The sequence below is a fragment of the Pleurodeles waltl genome, chromosome 10 (assembly GCF_031143425.1).
Source record: "Pleurodeles waltl isolate 20211129_DDA chromosome 10, aPleWal1.hap1.20221129, whole genome shotgun sequence".
Lineage (NCBI taxonomy): Eukaryota > Metazoa > Chordata > Amphibia > Caudata > Salamandridae > Pleurodeles > Pleurodeles waltl.
Genome location: NC_090449.1, coordinates 422,304,310 through 422,327,097, shown reverse-complemented (window position 1 = coordinate 422,327,097; position 22,788 = coordinate 422,304,310). Strand labels below are relative to the sequence as shown.

General features: G+C 43.0%; 1 protein-coding gene across 2 annotated transcripts in view; it reads left to right on the top strand.

Annotated features, from left to right (window-relative positions):
- The window catches only part of MSS51 (MSS51 mitochondrial translational activator), a 339,755-nt gene that overhangs the window by 156,144 nt on the left and 160,823 nt on the right, over positions 1-22,788 (top strand). For both annotated transcript variants that reach the window (XM_069210674.1, XM_069210673.1), the window contains one exon: positions 15,752-15,969. In XM_069210674.1, coding sequence (XP_069066775.1) covers positions 15,776-15,969 — 194 coding nt within the window. In that variant the 5' untranslated portion in view covers positions 15,752-15,775. The remainder of the gene's footprint in view (positions 1-15,751; positions 15,970-22,788) is intronic.

The window sequence follows — 22,788 nt, the reverse complement described above, 5'->3', positions numbered from 1 at the left end:
CTCATACTGTGGAGTACGCACACTCCTACTAAATCATTACCTGGCCTAAAATTCTCACAAACTTCACAATTCACCTGCAGTATGCATAAGATGTGCAAGCGCAAACCCTACGTCACTCACACTATCACTAGAACGCCGAGAACATACCCAACTCACTTCAGAAAGCTCCAAGATTCCGGGAAAGTCATTTGGGACCTAGGGGCACATCATCTCTCCAATTTGCATTATCTCAAAAACAATTTTCAAACAATAGTCCCTCGTCCTAGGGCCCCAAAGGGCCGAAACCATCCTCTGCAACCAGAACTAATAACGCGTCCAAACCTTGGTAATTTAACTTACAAGGGGACTCGTTTTAGGCCAATGAATCTTTTGACCACGTTTGGGGACTTCCCAGAACGAGATATCTGTTTAGCATCGCAGTCAATAGATCAATAACCTCTTCAATATTCACAATAACTAATCAATCAAACTAATCAATATCATTTAATAAGAATAAACACACCATGACCTTTCAGCCATGAATAACCACACAAATCTAGTAAGGTTTAGGATATTTATTCCCTATTAGTTACACTCTAGTATTATATTTATTAATCGCAATATCAATAAGCACATCAATACCACTATAACTTGGCAACTCGAGTAAGACTTTATCAAAGCATAGGTCATGAACATTAGTACAAAGCACGATGTTAACATGAATCAACTTTAGCAGAGTATCATTAGTACATTATTCAACAAAGCAAGAATTCAGTCATTTGTCTATTTGCATCCGATATTAGTGAACTCCTTAACTAACCTCTAATTAGCATCAGCATGTTGGGCTTCATGTAAACAATTCAGCAACATGAATTTGGAAAACATCTAACTATGGCCTCTATCAAAGAGCAGTTGGTACCTAGAAAGAAAAGGCAAACAGACAATTACAATTTATCCTCAGATAGTTACCCATCCGAATGAGCCAGCATGCAAGATCAGTCTTCGTCCTCCGGACATCAGTTGATTCGCCATCAGCCAGTATAGACAGGTAAGTCTCAGTAGGGCATAGCAAGAAACTCTTCCCTCATATGGAGGAGAAGTGCATATCAGGCAAGGGGTGGGATGAGGATGGTTTAAAGTATAAGACAGCTAAAGACAAAGTATCTCAGAATGGCAAAGGGTGATGAAGAATGGCGAAGAATAGCTCCGTAATGGCAAGGAAGAATGGCTGATTTCTCCTTGGGTCACGCCGTTATATCAAAGTTGTCGGGCAAGTCTCTAATTTCCCATTGGGCAATATTTGGTGCATCGTTATCTCTGTCCAATAATCCGTCACACACCTTACTAGAATTTTCACCTACGACAGTTCTCATGCAGTTTATTGGCTCCTGTGATTGACGTCTTCAACGGGTGGAATGTCAGGTAAGAAAAGTTACACTTGTCGCTCCAGTCAGTAGTTCCATTGTCTTCTCCTAGTCCAGGTGACCTTGCACCGGTTGGAAATTACACTGTTGTATTCAGCAAGAATGTCTCCTTGAGCAAGTCGTGTCCCATGAGAAAGAATTTACTATGGCTACACACATATCTCTAGCTTCTGGAAAAGTACAGCCTCGTGTCCTTCAGGAAAGCAGCACATTGCACGTTAGAAAACACAATTAATATGAGACCAGGCAGCTAGGCCCAGACCAGTGCTAACTGAGGCCTAGTTATTAACTCGGCATAACCCTAATACATAACTCTTAATGCTAATACAAAATCATACATTAGTACACTGTTAATTCATTATTAGTCAGTTTCATTAGTCATCGTTTACATTGGTGGCCACTGCCCGTGGGCAAATTTCAAACGTGTACATGATTTTTCTTCTAAGTTAATACATCTTCTATACGGCCTCATTACACATTATATTGCAAGCTTTTCATGTTAATATTGATTATAAAAGTCACACTCCAACACTGTCATTGGCTACCCCTCAGTCTCCCACCTTGTCATTCTGCCCCTCAGGCTTCGTACAGTTTATCCTTGTTCTTCCCTATCCACATCAGTGTATTTGTTTACTTTTCCTTCATTGAGGTCGTTCCTGGCTCCTGCATCCTCATTCTGGTTATTCACTGTTCCTCAACCCTGAGGCTGATCTTTCTCTGTCCCTTGACATGGTGGTTCCCTGTCACACAACCCATACCTTTGTTTGTTTGGCTATCTTCGCAAGCGACTCATCTATAAGGCAAGATAAAATATTGGCTTTATTGCAGGAGCAATGGGTGGTGCCAAATAATACGGAATACTTTGAAAAGATGCCTTTTTGCTAGTGTAGGAGGTCATTCCAGTAGAAAAAAGCAATATTTTCTGGAGCACTGACATCCATTCACAGTTTCTGGTTGTCTTTTCTGGAGAGCTTACAGTGCAGTGAGTGAGTACAATATGACTTTTTTGCAGGCTGTGGGCAGTCATCATTGAAGAGCAATTAAGGTAGCTCAGATATAGCCAGGGTGACTGGAATTAAGGGATTCTACGGTCGTGTCGCTTTCTGCATGATTATGGATTTGCTGCATGTGCCGCATAATCCATCATCTGTTGCATTATTTGCAGATTTTAACAAAAAATATTTCTAGTTCAAACGGATCAAAAATTACTAAAAATGCAGCAAAGTGTGTTGCTGTGCAGTTGAAGGCATTTTGCAAAGGTTGAGTGTACACCTTTCAGTTTCATGTTTCTGTATTTGGGTGCTTAACTAGCACTAATAAGGTGAAACCTTTGTTCACACATTGTTAACGTGTGTAAAAATGACTAAAAGCTAAACTGACACTATCACAAAATGTGCTGCATAATTTGCATTTTCTTGCCTCATAATTTAGTAAACACTGCTGCATAATTTGGTCCACCCCTGCCGCATAATTCCAGTGCATCTAGATATAGCTTCTTTTGCTAGGTAAGCAGGATGAGGTAAATGAGGCATACCTAGGCAGAGTCCGGAGTGAATGGTCGTGTCTGCAGTCAGGTTCCTTGGTGTTCCTGCGAGCGGTTGATGAATGCAATTGATTATTAGTGCTCTCAAAGTATCCAGAAGAGGTCTGCAGTCTGACAAGGGCAGATAGAAAATGTTACAAGTGACCTGCACCTAGCATAGCCCTCTGGGTCTCCGCTCTGCTGTCCAGTATAAGGGTAGGATTGAAGAAAGAGACGGCGTTCATTTGGGATGACCCTCACACTTACTGGGCCCTAAGGAAGTAGCCAGAAAATAAAACATCTCCCACTTTGAAATGAGTCCTAAATGTCACAGAGCCAGCAAAGTTAATTCCTTCCTTCTTTTCCCTATCTTTCTTCTTCTGTTTTCTTTCTCTCGCCTTCCTTTCTCTCCCCTTCCTTCCTTTCCCCATCCTTGTTTCCTTCCATCCTTTCTTCCCTCCTCCCATCTTTCTTTCCTTTGCCCCTCTTGTGTTTTGATTTATTGTCCCCAATCCCACTCCTTCTGTCTCCCCATCGTTTTGTCTACACCTTACTGTTTCTTTCCTTCTTTTCTCAAACCTCCGTTACTAGCAGCCTTTCACTTATTTTTCCCTTCCATTTCCATAATATATTTTGTTGTCTTTCTCTCTGTAACCCAGTTTGCGTTTTCTGACACACCTGGCCCGTTTCGTATCTGCGCCCTGCCAATGTTTTTACAGTTACTTACGAGCTTCGATCGGGAGACCTGCAAGTCCCCGATAAAAGCAGAGGAGACCGATGCATATTACTGTGAAGCTTTGGCTTGACCTGCTAAAATGCTCCAGAGGCCTGGTGACTACATCCCGCTTAAACTGATAGAACCTGGCCTTGAATTCGACGTTGCTGAGTTCCCTCTTGGAGGGTGGCACAGACCCTCTGTGACCGAAGGGCTTCCCAGTCTGGCACCAACCCAGGTACAAACTACTGACCGTCCATGACTCAGTGGTCTGTCTCCATCAAATGTGAGATACAGAAGGAGAGGAGTCAGTGGACATCGGGAGGTGGAACGTCACCTTGAGTTCAGGCGGTAAGTGGGTGATATGCTGCAGCCGCCACTCCACTGGCCAGGATTAGGCCTCACTTCGACTCACGGTCAATTCATTACGCTGCATATTTTTCAGTTGGGAGCTGTAAGTAATGCCGGCATTCATGTCGAGCCCTAGCGGGCTTAGGAGCAATGGTCCTCATACGAGTTTTGATGCTCCTGTGCTGCTACACTGCAGACTGCCAACTACCCCAAAGAAGGTTTAGGGCACTTCTGGGTACTACCTGTCAGAGGGGAAGCAGGTGCCTGCGTCCATGGTGAAGGAAGGAAGAGTGAGCTACAAGTGATAACGCGTCATTAATCAGTTTAATTAATCATCGTATACATTAGTGGCCACTCCCCCTGGGCACATTTCAAACGCGTACATTATTTTCTATGTTAACCTATTTTCTAAGCAGCTTCATTACACATTATATTGCAAGCTTTTCATGTTAATATTAATTTTAAAGGGCACACTCCAACAATCCCTCCTCTGATGACTCTTGTCATCACACAAACCTTTTTTCTCACAATTTTCACCCTAGAATTCTCTCATTTCAATTTCCTCTCTCAATCGTTCATCATGTGATTTTGCCCCGACCAATTGTTCCCTTTTCTTTTCTTCCCTCCTCTTATTATTTTTCACCATTTTCAATTTAATTCTTTTACTAATTTTGCATGACAGCCATAATCCAAATAAGCAAGCTATAACAATCAATATTCCCTGTATTATTTTTGCCAATATCCCATGCCAAATATTACTAAACCAATTTCCCACTTTAGCAAGTCCTTTTCCCACCTTTTCCCAAACTCCTGGCTCTTTCAGTTCCTTCAAATCTGTACTATCACTAGTCAAGTTAGTAAGCATACTTCTGATCTTGTTACTATTGTCAGGTATGTAAGCACAATAATGACGCTCATTAAGCATCTTACAAACTCCGCCATTTTTCGCTAAAAGAATGTCTAAAGCAAGCCTGTTTTGAAGAGTTATAGCCCTCTTCGCAGCAAGTTCAGTATCCTTCAGGAGTATAGCCCCTGTAAAATTTATCAGCACGTTATCCACAATAGTAGACAACTTTCGAATCTTTATAGAGTTTAAGATAACTCCGACTGAAGGAATTATCGCCCCAAATATGTCTCCTACTACACCAGCAGCATTCTCTCTCTTCCGTCTATTTCGATGTAATTCAGACAACTTCGGAAACCTTTTCAGATCATCCAGTTGATATATCTTTAGGAAAACTATCCCCAAATAACATGTCTCATACCATCCCTTTGGAAGATGGTAATAAGCATTAAGTCCACATATATAATAGATCTCAGGGATCGCTGGATCCTGTCCATTTAACATGAATGTCCATTTAGTCTGAAACAAAAACACATGCTTACATTCACTCATTCCCACAAACACATTGTCATAATATGACTTTGGTCTAGATATGCAATGCTTCCCTTCGTGTAGTGCGTCTGAAGCTAACTTCCTCTGTTCCCTAACCGCACTGTAACTTTCACTACTAGCAAAAGCTCGCTGCTGCAATCCTTTCTCTAATTTACCCTTCAATGCCCTTCTTCTATCTTCTGTGTGATCTAGAAAGCTTTTCTCTACAGATGTAAGTGAACATGTCAAATTATTGCGGTGTGCATAAGATGTACTAATTGTTAGTGTCGCCTCAAAGAACCCCTTAACTAATTTGATGCTATAGTACTTAGCTACAATACTCAAATCCTCTATAATAGGCACATAAGGAAACACAAGATCGTGATTGGAGTAAAAATATTGAATCTCTTCCTGGTTCTAGAATCTTGTTAGTAACAGACTACAGCTTATCCCATATGTTAAAGGCAAACTATGATAGGTAACCCCCTCTTGTACCGAAACAGGAATCTGTGTACACACATAACAATCTTTCGCATCCATAGTGTCAACATACTCACTCAGCAAGCAATAGAAAACATTAGTTGATAATTCCCCTTTAGCATTAGTTCCCTCATGCAAATACTTTGTGTCTTGCTCAAACCTCTCCCAAGCTGTTAGTGCAGTGGCGGTCTCAGGAATTGTAGCATTGTTAGTTTCACTCTTATCCACTATTGGCATTCCCACAATCACAACTATTATGAATATCACACGTACGACACCCAAACCAACACCCAAACATTTACAACGTCTACTTCCCCTATTATCTTCTCTAGTGTTAGCTATGATCTGTAAAGAATCAGAAAGTGAAGGATGATTAGTTAAAACAGCAACCAACAGAAGACGGTTGAAACTCTCTTTTTTTTTTCTCCAGCAAAGTTAAAGCAAGCAAAAGTCTTTCTTCAGCAACTATTTACAGCTTTCACATTCACTCTCAGGATCCTTGTCAATTCAGGTTAGCAGCTTGTCAGAATCAGTTCTCAAAAGTCAATTTAAGTTAACAGTGTCACATCCAGTAAGTTATCAGTCTCCTTTCTTAATTTTTCTTTAATTCAATTTTCGTGCCAACACAGTCTCTCTGGCCAGACTCAGGTACCAAAGTACGGACCTGGGACTTCTTGATCAAAGCAAAACACCAAGAACTCTTGCTGCCATTCAGCTGACATTGCGTATGCCCATTCAGGACTTGCATACCTTCTCTCCTTGTTGTATCGACCTCCTCCTCTATTGCATCTTCGACAACCACTTTTCCCTTAGTCACTTGCAGTTCTGGCCACTTATCTCCTTTCTGTATCTCTTTGGTCTTTGATCTTTCCTGTGGCAACTCTTCGCCCTCCTCTGACTCTATGGTGTTTTCTCTTGATGGACCTGCAATTTTCTTAGGAGGAGTCTGGACACTCTGACTCTCTTCCGCCTCAACTCCTTCGCCTTCTGGGTCTGTCAGGGGCTCTAGCTCAATTCCACATCCGTCTGCTTCCGGGAGAACCTCCTTCTGACTTGGCTCTCTTGGTCCCTCAGTCGAGATAGGCTCACCGTCACCCCTCTGGGTCTCATCTCCTTTGTGTCTTACTGGAGTGACCAAGCCGTCCTCAATAGGCTCTCCTTCTGTCTCAGTTCCCCTTCGATTACTCTCTGGCCCTGAGACTTCCCTCTCTGTTGTTGGTACTTTCAAAAACTCAACTTCCTCATCAGTTGGACACGTCACCTTTTTTGTATGACTGGCATGGATCCAGTTCGGAATTCCCGCACATTTCACAGCAGTAGTAGTTGTTAGTATTACTTGATATGGCCTCTTCCAACGTGGCTCCAAACACGACTTCCTCACGTGTTTATTGATGACAACCCAGTCACCAGCTTTCAGGTTGTGACCTGGATCATTTATCGGTGGCAGTGTGGTAGCTTCCACCTGGCGAGAGAAAGAGCGGACGACGTCAGCCAGACCCTTGCAGTAGTCCAACACCATATCATCTGTGATATTCACAAGAGCATTCGCAGGCACTGCAGGCAGTCTCATAGCTCGGCCCATGAGTATCTCATGAGGAGACAGTCCTGTTTTCTTGTTGGGCATATTTCTCATTGAAATTAGCACCAAAGGCAATGCATCAGGCCATTTCAGATTTGTGCTTGCACACATTTTTGCCATTTTTGACTTCAGGGTACCATTCATCTGCTCCACTAGTCCTGATGCATCCGGGCAGTAACTACAATGCAGCTTCTGTTCAATGTTGAATGCTGCACACAATAGCTTGACCACCTCATTGTTGAAGTGACTTCCCCAATCTGATTCTAAGGAGATCGGAAACCTGAAACGTGGTATCAATTCCCAAAGCATCAGTATCAATTCCCTACTGTGAGGCTGTCATTCCTACGTGTAGGGTAAGCTTCAATCCAGTGACTAAATATGCTCACAATCAGCAACACATATCTCAAACCTCCACACACAGACATCTCAATAAAATCCAATTGCATTCTGCTAAATGAACCTCCCGCTCTCCCAATGTGGCTCAAATTCACCACTGTCCCTTTCCCCGCATTCATCTGTTGACAGATGATACACCTGTGACATATCACTTCTGCAGCCTGGCTGAACTTCGGGTTAAACCAGTCAATTTTGAACAGCCTGATCATGGCATCTCTCCCAATATGTGCTTGACCATGGTAAAACCTCGCAAATTGTGAAAGGAGACTGTTTGGCAAGACCATTTTCCCTTTATCTGAAACCCACAAGTCACCTGGCCTTTGTACACATTGCATCCTAACCCAAGAACGCTTCTCATCTTTGCTGGCACGTCCCTGCAACAATCTCAATTCTTCTAACGTGTCAATCACCCTTAATGCGTAACCTGTACATGTCTCATTTTCTGTTTCAGGTAACAATTCCAATTGATCCTTAAACAATATACAGTTCAATGCGCAAAACCTTGCGACTTGATCCACATATCCATTTCCCATCGAAACAAAGTCATGTGATTTCAAATGAGCACTGCATTTCCCCACGGCAATTTCATGAGGTAACTGAATTGCGTGCAACAACTCCCTAATTCTTTCACCATTTTTCACTGGAGAACCAGAAGAGGTCAGGAAACCCCTCTGTGACCATAGTTGGCCAAAATCATGGACAATTCCAAATCCGTATTTGCTATCAGTATAGATAGTCACTCTCAACTGGACAGCAGCATGGCAAGCTCTAGTAAGAGCAACCAATTCAGCCACTTGAGCAGAATAGATTCTCTCAAGCCAAGACGCTTCCAGGATACCAGAGATCGTACATACAGTGTATCGAGCTCTCAGCACTCCTACCGAGTCTCTTAAACATGAGCCATCAACAAAGATAATTTTGTCATTTTCTTCCAATTGGGTATATTTAATGTCAGGCCTCGGTTTGGTGCACATTTCTGTTACCTCAAGACAATCATGTTCAACATCTTCAGCATCTTCAACTTCTGTGTTTTCATTTGGAAGCAAAGTTGCCGGGGTCAGCACTGTACATCTTTTCAATGTTACATCTGGCGACCCCAATATAATCGTTTCATATTTTGTCAGTCTTGCATTTGTCATGTGCAGCGTTTTTGTATGGGTTAGCAAGATCTCAACTGAGTGTGGGACCATGACTGTTAAAGGATGTCCCATCACTATGCCTTCACATTGTGCGAGGCTTTGACCAACTGCTGCTACTGCACGCAGACAACCTGGTAAGGCTGCTGCAACTGGGTCCAAAGTAGCCGAAAAATATGCTACTGGACGGTTTACACCTCCATGGACCTGTGTTAGGACAGACAAGGAACATGCATCACGTTCATGACAAAACAGAACAAAAGGCTTAGTGTAATCAGACCTACCTAAAGCTGGAGCACTGCACATGCTCTCCCTTAGCTCAGCAAACGCCTTCATTTCTTTCTCTGACAAAGTTATGACATCTGGCCCATCCTTAACCGTCAGTCTCACCAATGGCTTGGAGATGACTGAGAAATTTGGGATCCACTGACGACAGTAGCCCACCATTCCCAGAAACATCCTAACATCTCTCTGTGTCGTTGGTGGGTTCATCTGTAACAGGGCAGTCACTCTTTCCCTGGATAACTTCCTCGACCATTTCTCAAATTGATGACCCAAATACTTCACCTCCTTCTGGCAGTATTGGAGCTTCTTTGGGGACACCTTATGTCCGTTCTTTCCCAAGTGGTTCAGTAAGGCAATGGAATCATACTTGCAGTCATCCTTTGTCTTGGAAGTGATCAACAAATCATCAATGTACTGCACTACAGTCGATTGAAAAGGCAATTCCAATGACTCCAAATCCTTCTTCAGTATCTGATTGAAAATGGAAGGTGATTCCGAAACCCTTGAGGAATTCAACACCAATTGTAAACCTTATCCAGGAATTTGAAACTGAAGAGAAATTGGCTGTCCTCATGAAGAGGCACAGAAAAGAACGCTTGGGACAAATCTACTACTGTGAACCACTCTGCATCACATGGAACCTGAAACATAATCACAGCTGGATTTGGCACTACTGGGCAACATTTCACCACTATGTCGTTAATCTTTCTCAGGTCTTGGACAATTCGAACATTCCCACAAGGCTTTCTTAGTCCCATTATCGGTGAATTACATGGACTGCTCATCACCTCTTTTTCAAACCTCCCTTTTTCACAAAGTCTGCAATTAACTGTGCCACCTTTATAAGTACATCTTGCGCCATATGGTACTGTGGCACCTGGGGGAACACAGCATTTGGCTTCACACTGACTTTGACTGGTTCCACTCCTTTTATCAGTCCTAGTTCTTTTCCTGTCAAGTCCCACACTTTCTCTCTGACTGTCCCCTACAAGTCTGCTGGCAGATCAGTCACTGTGAACATTGGGAAGAAGTTAATCAGAGGATACTCCTCATCTGTCATCTCCGTTTCAGGCTCTGAAACCTGCCCCTCATCTCCTTCATCGTCACTGTTTGTCTGAACCTCAATTCCTTCTTTGGAACAGGTAATCGAGCTCCTAGTTTTACACAGTAAGTCTCTTCCAAGTAGGGAGGGGGGACTTGAATCGCAAACCACACATCTGTGCAATCCCTGAAAAGTACCAAGCTCAACCTGAACTGGATTTGTGATCGAGTTAGTCAGGAGTTGATTTGCCACTCCTACTACCTTGACTGTACGTCCCGAAAGAGGCAGTTTCGGAACTTCTGCACTTCTGAGTGTAGAGCGTGTAGCTCCTGTGTCAACCAAGAATGAAACCTTATGACCCATCACTTTCCCTTGCACATAGGGTCCTCTCTGATCTACTTCTAGGGATGCTGCAAGCCTACACTCCTCACTATCTGAACTCTCATCCGACCATTCATCGTTTATTCCATTCTCACCACGTAATGGGAACTGTTGCACTGTGTTATTTTGACTCATTCTTTGACCTGTGACCTGTTGAGGAGTCGTGGTATAATTGACTTACACCTGTTTGGCTCATTTAATTTACCTGTAAGTCCCTTGCAAAGTGCTATACCATATACCCAGAGCCTGTAAATTAAATGCTGCTAGCGCTGATTGTACCACCCACAGAAGTAGCCTTTTCCAACTTGTCTTAGGCGTGCCACTGCAGTGTTTGTGTGCACAGTTTACTGCCCCATTGATTTGGCAATTTAACCTAATTGCCAAGGCCTAAACCTCCTTTTCACTACAGCTAAGTCACTCCTAAGGTAGCCCGTAAATAGCCCTATGGGCAGGGTTCAGTGTGTGTCAAAGGTAGGACATAGAGGCCCTCATTATGACTTCGGTGGTCTATTTTGTAGACCGCCGAAGTCACCGCTGCCATATGACTGCCAGTAGACCGCAGTCCCAAACCTGATTGTCTCATAGCATCTGGAGGAGCCCCAATCAGACTGAAGTCTAATAAAGATCTAGATCTTTTGAATGTCGGCTCCACTGGAGTCATCCCTTGAGAGCTCCCTACGAACCCTCCTCTTGTCATTTCTTGGGTCATTACTCCCTGATCACATACACCAGGCTTCGCCTGTGCATACAATGGTACTGGTGGACCAACTGTAATAGGCAAGGATATGGCAGCTGGCGGCTGCCTGCTTCCCAAAACCTGTGGGGCATTAACTCCCATATTCTGATTCATTCCTGTTGCTATGGCTGACTGCGGTCTTGCGAACGAAGTGTAATTCGGAATCATCTGTTGCTGTACCTGAGGCAGTAAAAGTGGAATTGGCTCAGTCTGTATCAGCTTTGGTCTTGTATATGCCAGATCTGACGGCACCATCAAGTTCGTAGTAGTCTCCAGTATTGGGAGATCAGGGTAAAGTCTCTGGACCTGTGGTGGCTGTAACTGAGATTACATCTCTGGAGCAGTAGACACACTGACACTATTCTGCACCGGAACTGGTGTTGCAACAGTATTAACCTGTACCATATTTATTGTTCCTTTATTTTGAGTCAAATCTATAGGACCTGCACTAGTACTTGGTCTATTGTCATCTAGGGCGTATGGCAGTGGTCGACCATTTAGCAACTGATTAAGGAACTCATCATCTTCTGAGTCATCTGCCTCTTCCCATGACCTCTTAGTCTCCTTTTCTTTACTACAACCCTTGTCAGTCTTACAAATGGCTTTCCCATCTTGGGTTTCACCTTCTTGAGTTATTGCTGGAAACATCCTAACTCCGTCTACTGTTTCTCTTCTCCAAACCCTCTGTGCACTATCCCACCTAGCCTCCACTAGTGTCTTTTCTGCTTTCCTCATTCTCCTCTCAAATTTCTGTTGCTGTTGTCATATTGCCATCAGTTCTTAAATTGCTAGCGCCTCAAACTGTGGTTGCCTCGGAGGTGGCTTTAGCTCATTTAGCACCCTCCGCAAATTTCCCAAAATCCTTATATTGAACGTTCCGTGCTCCGGAAACGCCAAACACCCTTCTTTCTCTGTCACCTTGCACCATTGCTTTAGCCAAAGTCACAGCGCGACTCCCCTCTCCTCCATTACGGCATAAGCCGGTGTATCCTCTGGCACTGTAGGTTCCCCTTCACTCGTTGTAATGTACACATCTCCCCTCAAAGCGCTCTGTAAAGCCTTGAAAAACTTCATCTTTGTGTCATTTATTCTGGTAACAATCAAATCAGGAAGTGACTTTAATTCCCAGAACTCCCTTCGCTCACCTTCTCAACCAATTGCCTCTCACAGACGGCTGCCAATCCGTGTGCGACCCTTTTCACTAACCGACTTATCCCAGCGCGGCTCCAATGACGTTACACTCACACACACTGCGGCTGACAAAGTCTTGCGGCTTGTCTTCCTCACTCTCGATTCACACCAAAACTAATGCAATATATTGCAAGGAACATCAAAACTCAAATTTGCCTGTTTACTACAGGAAAGGGTAACACAAACGCTTCAGAACTTTACAGAGATTTCGCCTAGCCTCGGCGGCTACTCTCTCCTTCTCAGATCCCGCACTCGCAAGCAAAATTTGACCCGCAAATTCTACTCTTGACTTGTCAATTGGTTGTTCTAGTACACTTTAGAACTCACCAAATCTCCATCGAAGTTTTCATTCACTCACTTTGACTCAAACTCGACTCATCAACCACGCCCGATTGGCCTATTAAACCGCACAAATTACAACATAAACCAGGTGTCTCATACACCTATCAATATACTCCAGACCACACAGGGTCCGTACATCACCAACAACCACATGGATAATTTTTTAGCACAAAGCGCCACACTCACATGAAGTTGGCCAACTTCCCTACTATCATACTGCGAAGTACGCACACTCCTACAAAAACATTTCCTGACCTAAAATTCTCACAAACCTCACAATTCACCTGCAGTATGCATAAGCTGTGCAACTGCAAACCCTATTTTATTCATACTATCACTAGGATGCCGAGGACATACCCAACTCACCTCAGCAAGCTCCAAGATTCAGGGAAAGTCATTCAGGACTTAGGGGCACATCATCTCTCCAATTTGCATCACTTTAAAACAATTTTCAAGCAGTGGTCCCTCGTCCTGGGGCCCCAAAGGGCCAAACCATCTACCTCTGCTACCAAAACTGATAACGCGTCAGTACCTTGATAAGTAAACTTACAAGGAGACATGTCTAGGCCAATGAACCTTTTGACCACGTTTGGAGACTTCCCAGAAAGAGATATCCTCTAGCATCACAATCATTATGTCAATAACTCCTTCAATATTCACAATAACTAATCATTAAGCTAATCAATAACATTCAATATAGATCAACACAGCAAACGAACCATGACCTTTCAGCCACGAATAACCACACAAACCTAGTTATGTGTTAGGATATTTATTCCCTATTAGTTACAATCTGATATCATATTTATTAGTTTCATCTTCAACAAGCAAGTCAAAACCACTATAACTTGGCAATCAGAGCAAAACCTTATCAAAGCACAGATCATGAACATTTAGAATGAAGCACAGCGTTAATATGAATCAACTTTAGCAGAGTAACATTAGTACATTATTCAACAAAGCAAGAATTTAGTCATTTGTCTATTTGCATCCGATATTAGTGAATTCCTTAACTAACTTCGAATTAGCATCAGCATGTTGGGCTTCATGCAAAACAATTTGGCAAACACAAATTTGGAAAAAACATCTAACTATGGCCTCTATCAAAAGAGCAGTTGGTACCTAGAAAGAAAAGGTAAACAGACAATTAAAATCATCATCAGATAGTTACCCCTCTAACGTATCAGCAATCAGTGTCAGTCTTTGTCCTCAGGACATCAGTCGATTCGCCATCAGCAAGTATAGGATAGGGAAAAGTCTCAGTATGGCATAGCTAAGAGTAAGGCTCTTCCCTCATAAATAGAAGTAAGTATCAGTTAAGGATTCAATAGAAGATGGTTAAAATATCAGAACGGCAAAGTCTCAAAAGGCAAAGTATGGCTTAAGGCAGAATGTCAGAATAACCTCAAAAGTGTCCCAATAATTAATGATTTCTCCTCAGGTCACGCTGTTATATCAAAACTGTCGAACTAGCCCTTAATTTCTCATTGGATCAATTTTTGGTGCATCATTATCTCTGTCCAATAATTCTCCACGCACCTTACTAGAATTTTCCACAAAACACAATTCTCATGCAGTCGATTGGCTCTTGTGATTGACGTCTTCAACGGGTGGAATGTCAGGTAAGAAAAGTTACACTTTACGCTCCAGTCAGTAGTTCCATTGTCTTCTCCTAGTCCAGGCGGCCTTGCACCTGTTGTGAATTACACTGTTGCATTCGGCAAGAATGTCTCCTTGAGCAAGTCGGGTCCCATGAGAAAGAATTTACTACAGCTACACACACACATATCTCTAGCTTCTGGAAAAGTACAGCTTCGTGTCCTTCAGGAAAACAGCACATTGCACGTTAGAAAAACACAGTTAATATGAGACAGGCAACTAGGCCCAGACCCTCGCTAACTAAGGCCTAGTGATTAAATTAGCAAAACTCCTAATACATAACCCTTAATGCTAATACAAAGTCATACATCAGTACATTATTAATTCATCATTAATCAGTTTCATAAATCATCGTATACATTGGTGGCCACTCCCTGTGGGCACATTTCAAACATGTACATTATTTTCTATGTTAACATATTTTCTATGCAGCTTCATTACACATTATATTGCAAGCATTTCAGGTTAATATTAATTTTAAAGGTCACACTCCAACACAAGTGACTGTTCCTAAATGAGAATCATGCTGATACATTTAAATGTTTGCCCAAATGAAGTTGATTATCTGTTAACCTGGCTATTGCAGACTATCCTGGCACTGTAAAGTTCTTATTGCTTAGCCCTCTTCAGCAGGTGTAGAAGTATACATAAACATCAGAGTGAATCACCCAGCTTGCTGAGCACAAGATGTTCTTGGAGCTAATAGTGATTTATGCAAATAATTCCAAGGATTCAATTAACCTGGTAGATGCTCCAGGTAGCTTAATGTCTGAAGGGAACAGCATATTTTGCTGTGTATACTTCACATATTGGACTACGGATGTGTGTTTGCTCCTGTGCAGGTCAGTGCCAAACCCTCACATGCACCCAAGTTGACTGGATGTCGGAATATTAGATAAACTGCAGCTAGTGACTGCACGTTCGTAGTCTCTTAGTCTTTGGTTGACCATTCCCTATCCCTCTGGCATCAATCTTCTGTATTTCTCAGCTGTGAAACTAGTCAGCCTCTGTCCTTTTGTCCTTTGTCCTTGGACTCATCATTTACAATACGTTAGTCTTCAAACTGGCTTTTCTTCTCCCTTATCCTTCAGTGTGACCATTACTTGACCCTCTAATCTTCAATGGAGTTACTAATTTTCTCATTTGACATATTTTCAGCTCACACAAAGGCTTGGCCTCACCATGGCCCCCAAGAAGAAACACAGTTCCACTGGGAAAGGAGGCCCGCCCAAGCCTGCTCTAGCCACAGTGCCTGCTACAGCTGCAGAAGGCTACTACATGGACTCACTTGGCTTCCTCGCCATGGACAGCAACGTACCGGGACTGTCCCAGGTGATTCTGAGGAAACTGAACATGAGGAATTATGAGGAGTACAGGTGAGTGATACAAAAGATCTATGGAAATTAGAAACCAAGCAAGGTGGTTGGTCCAGAGCATTTGCCACTCACCTTTACTGATCTTCTTTCATTTAAATAAAACACATTGATCGAGAGGTTTAAGAGATGAGAGAGTTTTGCTAAGTTTCCAGACTCACATCTGATCTGCAGAGGAAAAAGAATTTCAGAGTTAGGGACTCTCTTGGCAGAATGGGCTACTCTATGTTACTTCTGCGTGTTCAGGCATGTATTCTAACGGAGGTGCTCTGTTTATGGTAAGACTGCCGATTCTGTAAACAGCATTTGTTTTGTGGAGGGGTTTTGTGAAGACAGGGGTGATTGGATGCATATCATGCCCATAGCGTATATCTCTTCGCCTCACATCTGGGGAGAGCCTCTTGTTAGGTTGAGCGTGCAAGCACTGTGGGCTTTTAACCATGCCCATCACTTTCACTCGTTCATGGGCTTGCCTTTCAAAAATCCTTTATCATCATTGGTAAATGCTTTACACTTTTCCCTCCTTGGGGCAGTTTTGTTACCGCCTTGGCCATCGACCCTGTTACATAGATAATAGCACGTTTGCTGATACTTTTGACTGTGAGTGAACTTCTGTTTCCTTTTGTGACTCTCCTTCGCGCTCATGGCGGCTGCGGCACTTTGAATCGGCTCGCTTATGTCAACTGTTTTACTTTTCATTTTCAATTTATGTGGCAACAAAAGTCCAGTTAGGAATTTACAATGCAAATAGCTCTATCTCAAGCAAACGCCAGACACATTGCATTGCAAATGTTGTTTTTGTTCTGTCACTCTTCACTATTGGTGAATTGTGTAATACAGCACATTTCACCTCAGGAATGAATACTTTTGAAGTCATGAGAAGTCACGAGGTAGTTCCTAACATAAATCCAGGATGGGTGCCGTTGATCAGGAAAGAGAATGAGTTCTCCTTTTATAAAAACAGGAGTATACAGAATACTGCTGAGCGTAAACAGGAGAGAAAAGAAGGCATAACAGGATGAATCGTGTGAAGGATGTACCAGTGAGAGTAGGTGATGTAGTCAAGATTTAGCGAATGGGACGTGTTAAAAAATGAAATTTGAAGCACAGCATTGGAAGAGGTTGCAAAGGTGGTAAATAATAGCTGGCAGATAATTGGGCTCTTCATTGGGAAAATAGTGGCCAAGGTGTGTCACAGACTAATATCTAAGACAGAAAGTAGGTCTCATCCCAATAAGCCAGTTGGCAGTGCATAAAAGTTGTTAACTCATTGTATCAAGGGATGTTCAAAGATGCCCTCGTATATATATAAAAAAAATCCAGTTCAAAGAATTACTTTGTTTAGGGGATAACTTATTGTAGTTTTTTCTCTGCTGCTTTCCATTCGCTTAAAAACATAAGTCAAAGGGGGTGATTTTAACCTTGGCGGACGGCGGAGGCCGTCCGCCAAGGTACCGCCGTGAAATGACCGCACCGCGGTCAAAAGACCGCGGCGGCCATTTAAACATTTCCGCTGGGCCGGCGGGCGCTCTCTGAAAGAGCGCCCGCCGGCCCAGCAGAAATGCCCCTGCAACGAGGACGCCGGCTCAGAATTGAGCCGGCGTAGTTGCAGGGGTGCGACGGGTGCAGTTGCACCCGTCGCGTATTTCAGTGTCTGCAAAGCAGACACTGAAATACTTTGGGGGGCCCTCTTACGGGGGCCCCTGCAGTGCCCATGCCATTGGCATGGGCACTGCAGGGGCCCCCAGGGGCCCCGCGGCACCCCCTACCGCCATCCTGTTCATGGCGGGTTTCCCGCCATGAACAGGATGGCGGTAGGGGGTGTCTGAATCCCCATGGCGGCGGAGCGCGCTCCGCCGCCATGGAGGATTCAATGGGGCAGCGGTAAACCGGCGGGAGACCGCCGGTTTACCCTTTCTGACCGCGGCTGAACCGCCGCGGTCAGAATGCCCTCGGGAGCACCGCCAGCCTGTTGGCGGTGCTCCCGTGGTCGGTGACCCTGGCGGTCACCGGCCGCCAGGGTCAGAATGACCCCCAAAGTGTTAGGTCTAGTGTGTCTCATGGTAAGTGTTCTTCTGTCTGTCTAGGGCTTGGGTTGTATGGTTTGCAATGTATATCAGTTATTTGTTCCATATCCCACAGGCTCAGCCGAGCATGTGTACTCAAATGTGTATTCTAAAATTCCATAGCTGATTCTATTGAGCTCTGTACTTTTTGTCTGCTCATGTGATGTCTCTTCTGTAGGCTGCCTTAAAGTATTCTCACCTGATCTTATGCCCTCCTCAACTTCATACTTGCATTTTTATCTAGAGACAAAGGAGTGTGTTGACCTACTGAATAAGTTTATAGCCTTATAACCAGACGTATATAGCTATACCGGCCATTGAATGGCTGCTCCAGCATTCTTTGACAAGGGAGCTGGACTTTAATGGCCGGTATAGCCCAGCTATGAAGGGCTATAAGGTTATGAGAACATTCCGTCACTAGAGGACAGAATGTTCTAATAAATAAAGTCCTCCGGGAACCCGAGGGTATTGAAATCCCCGCTGTGTGAGAAATATTGGAATGTTGGCGTTCCAGGCTTTTACCAGCCATTAGAAGCCTGGAGCTACTCCATTGTCTTCAATGGAGCTTCCAACATTCCACTGTTCTAATATCTCTTACAATACTTTTGCACCACTAGCCTTTCTTGTTTTCAATCATGAAATAGAAATATCTGATCCTGTATTTATATGGGAGGTACTCTATTTCTCATTGCATCACAATTTCTACTTGCAATTGACTGGCACCTTGATGAGCTTCTGAAATTGTATGCTAACATCTTGAGTTATAAATATGAATATATTGTTGAAAGAAATATTGCCAATAGGACTTAGGGCCTGGTCTAGAGTTTAGCAAACAGAGTACAGTTCTCATGGTGTTGTAGGACATTTCATCTGCCACCATTACAGTTTATCAAATGTAGCGCTCACATTTGGCTGAGTGGTGAGCTCTACCTTTAAAGGTGTTGGGGTGCTTGAGGGAGTCTGGTTTTGAGGGCTTAGCCTGTGAGTGGATATCAGAAGCAACAATTCACTAGAGAAAATTTTGACAAATTTGGAGAACTTATTATGGAAGGGACCAAACCAATGCCTGCATATATCTATATTAATAAAATACCTTACGTTTCAAAGGATACCCAGGGGGTAATAGATAGACACAAAACCAACTCTGTGGAAGAACAACAAATAGTTTGAGGAAAAATGTTACTCCATTCTTGACAAATGCTCCCTAGATCTAACACTACTAATAGTTGGAGAGCGCTCAAACATTTTAAAGGAACTAGAATCTGAAATACAAGAAACCAAACCAACCATACAAATATAAGTTAAAGCCTATGACCAACAAAAAGAACCCGAATACATCAACAAAAAAGTTGAAGCTTACTTGAAAGACAACAAAGAAAGGAAAATCAAGAAATTTAAGAGATATGTATGGCTACAAAAACAACACAGTATACTCTTGGGCTGAAGTGCATGCACAAAAAGAACAACAAAATCAAAGAGAATAACACTCAACTGAAGAATGCAGTGGTTCTGATACAATCAACCATCCAGATCGGACACAGCAGAGAAACTAGGCAGCAAAGAGTTGTATTTACAGAAGAACAATAGGACTTCAGGAGAAGGAGGGTGACACCCAAGTAATAGTACCATCAACATTGCAGACAATATTGCACAACCGCCAGTTCTCAGACTAGGAGTAGTTTTGAAGCCCAAGTCTATTCTGGATTCATTTGCTGTGCATTATTCCACCATCTAGTGGTTGGGTCCTGAATTCTCCCACCACTGTATTAGTATTCTTCTCTTCTCTTCTCTTCTCTTCTCTTCTCTTCTCTTCTCTTCTCTTCTCTTCTCTTCTCTTCTCTTCTCTTCGGACTTTACCACCATTTGGTGCTTAGTCCAGCCTCTCCTGACATCATGCACTCTCCATGGAAGCTTTCATGTGTGGTCGCATTTCCAGATTCTTTCTGCCGTTGGGTCTGGAACGATAGCTGAAGGCTCTCAAATCTAAGAAAATGAAGACGTTTTGATGAAAGTTTATCGAGGAAGTACTAGAGAAGACCACTGAAAAATGGTACTGAAAAGGAATTCATCAAATTTACAAGTCAATGATGAACAGGAGAATGCCCAGACAAGGGCCGCTTGCTCCCCATGATACGGAGAAGACACCATTCCAATTCTGGAAGAGGTGCAGCAACTCAATGGGGAATAGCCAACTCAAATGCTCTGCTCAACATATATGTGCACCAACACTTGGACAAGATGCCAGAGCTGATGAATCACCTGCTGGAACAAACCACAAAAGTGCAGCATCCCCGGCAGGAGAAGGGAAGAGCATCACAAATACTTGCTTAAAGTCTGCACTAGGTGCAGCAGAGACAATAGGTAGACAGAGGATGACAGGAACTACCCTGAGATGTCATGCCTGCCTAAGGGTGTCAGGCTTCAAACCAGAGGTATAGGGGAATATAATTAATATACCTTGCAATGAGGGAAAACTGTTTGAAAGTATAGTGGTTGAAACCCTTCAGCAACTTAAGAAGTATAATGATACTGCAAAGTTTATAGGGGTGCAAGCCAAACACAAACACCAGCACAACAATGGCAGTACCAAACACTACTACACCAACCCTTTCGGGGACGTGCAAAAGGAAGAGCGCAGCCACAAAGAGAAGCGGCTTCCCCTCCAGCCAGTGACTCACTACACCCCACCCCACCCCGCAAACATGCAACACCTGTGGGAGGAGGAGGGGATAGAAAACTCACTCCGAGAGTGGAGGAAAGTGACATCAGACAAATGGGTATTAAACATCATACAATTCGAATATTGCTAGAACTGATCAAGCGACCACCTGTGAAGGGACCAAAGAAAGTAGTACACACAAAAGAAGAACACCCCATCTACTGTGAGAAGTAAAATAATTGCTACAAAAGAGAGCAATAGAAAAGGTTCCCAGAAAGGAGGTCAACCATGGAAACTGCACAACATATTTCTTAATAGAAAACCAAGATGGATCCCTACACCCTATTCTAGAACTTTGCATCATAAGCAAGTTCATAAAGACACAGAAATTCAAAATGACAACACTGTAAGATGTCATATCTCACTTATAACAAGGAGACTATATAGCAGCTATACATCTAAAGGAAGCTTATGTACACATCCCAATGAATCACGGACACAAATGATATTGCGTTTTGTGGTAGAAAGAACACACTATCAATTCAAAGTGCTGGACTTCAGAATAAAATCAGCACCAAGAGTGTTTACAAAGTGCCTAGCAGTAGTAGCAGTGCACTTGAGGAAGAAAGGAATACATGTATATCTTTACGTAGACGACAGGCTGGTGGAAGCAAACTCTCTCTGCAAATGCAGAAGACACATAGAGATAGTGATATCAACAATTCACAATCTTGGCTTTTCAGTAAACAGAGAAAAGTAATCTCTAAAACCAGAACAAGAAAAAATCTTCCTCTGAGCAAGAATCAACTCAATAGAAGCAAAAACGTGTCCCTGCAAAAACAGGATAGTACCAATGCTTCAAGAAACTCACCTTTACCAGTGTCTGACAGTTAGGGCTGTGGGAAAAATGCTAAGGAAGATGGCCCCCAACATTCCACTCACACCACATGCAAGGCTACATATAAGACCAGTAAAAGAAATGGGTACAAAGTCAATGGTCACAAGCCACAGGGAGTTGGGATGATCTAGTGGTTGTCACACATATGTACAGAAGGAAATGGCATGGTGGAACAGAATACATGTAACAGCCAGAAGACCATTTACACACCCAACGCCCACAATAATCATTACCATGGGCACCTCACATATGGGTTAGGGAGCTCATATAGAGAGACTCAAAGTCAGAGGAATTTGAAAGGAACAGGAAGCAGTAAAAACATATCAATCTACTGAATCTACTTCCAAGCCTTAAAAGCCTTTCAAAAGCAGTTGTGAGGAAAGTCAGTACTAGTTCAGATTGACAATACAACAACAATTTTCTATCTCAACAAACAGGGAGAAACTCAATCCTCTGCAGTATCAAGACTAGCTCTGGAAATCTGGAGGTGGGCCATCCAGAGACAAATAAACATAACAGCTATTTATCTTTTGGGGAAAGAAAATGTTGAGACTGACAATCTGAGCAGGCAAGCATCCTCCTCTCATGAGTGCGAACTAAATCAAAAAGTACTCAACCAGATAGTCATACAATTGGGAACATCAAAAATAGATCTGTTTGTAACTCCAGAAAATGTAAAATGGCAATTCTTTGTGTCCAGATGCCCCACCCCACCACCACTCTCTGGATAATGCTCTATCAATAGACTGGTCAGGGACATTTGCTTATGGCTTTTCAGCAATCCCCCTGTTTCACAAAGGAATCGGATAAGGCAAACAATCCCATACAATGCTGATACCCATTGTTCCACAGTGAGCAACATAAACCTGTTTTTTGGACCTAATAGAGATAGGGCAGAACAGCACACAGAGATTACCGGGACAACAACTGTCTATGCAAAGGGGAGAGTTCTCCATCCAGAACCAGAAACCTTGAGTTTAGCAGCTTGGCTACTGAAGACTTAAAGTTTGGACATCTAGGTCTGCCACAGAACACAATGGCGATTCGATTCTCGGAGAAACAAGAAGGCCGACAACAAGAAAATGATACATAGCTAATTGGGATAGGTACTGCAGGTGGTGCCAAAACCTGGCCTATTAAAGGACAATACAAAGGACACAACAGTCCTAAAATACTTAAATACTTCACACACCCGCTAG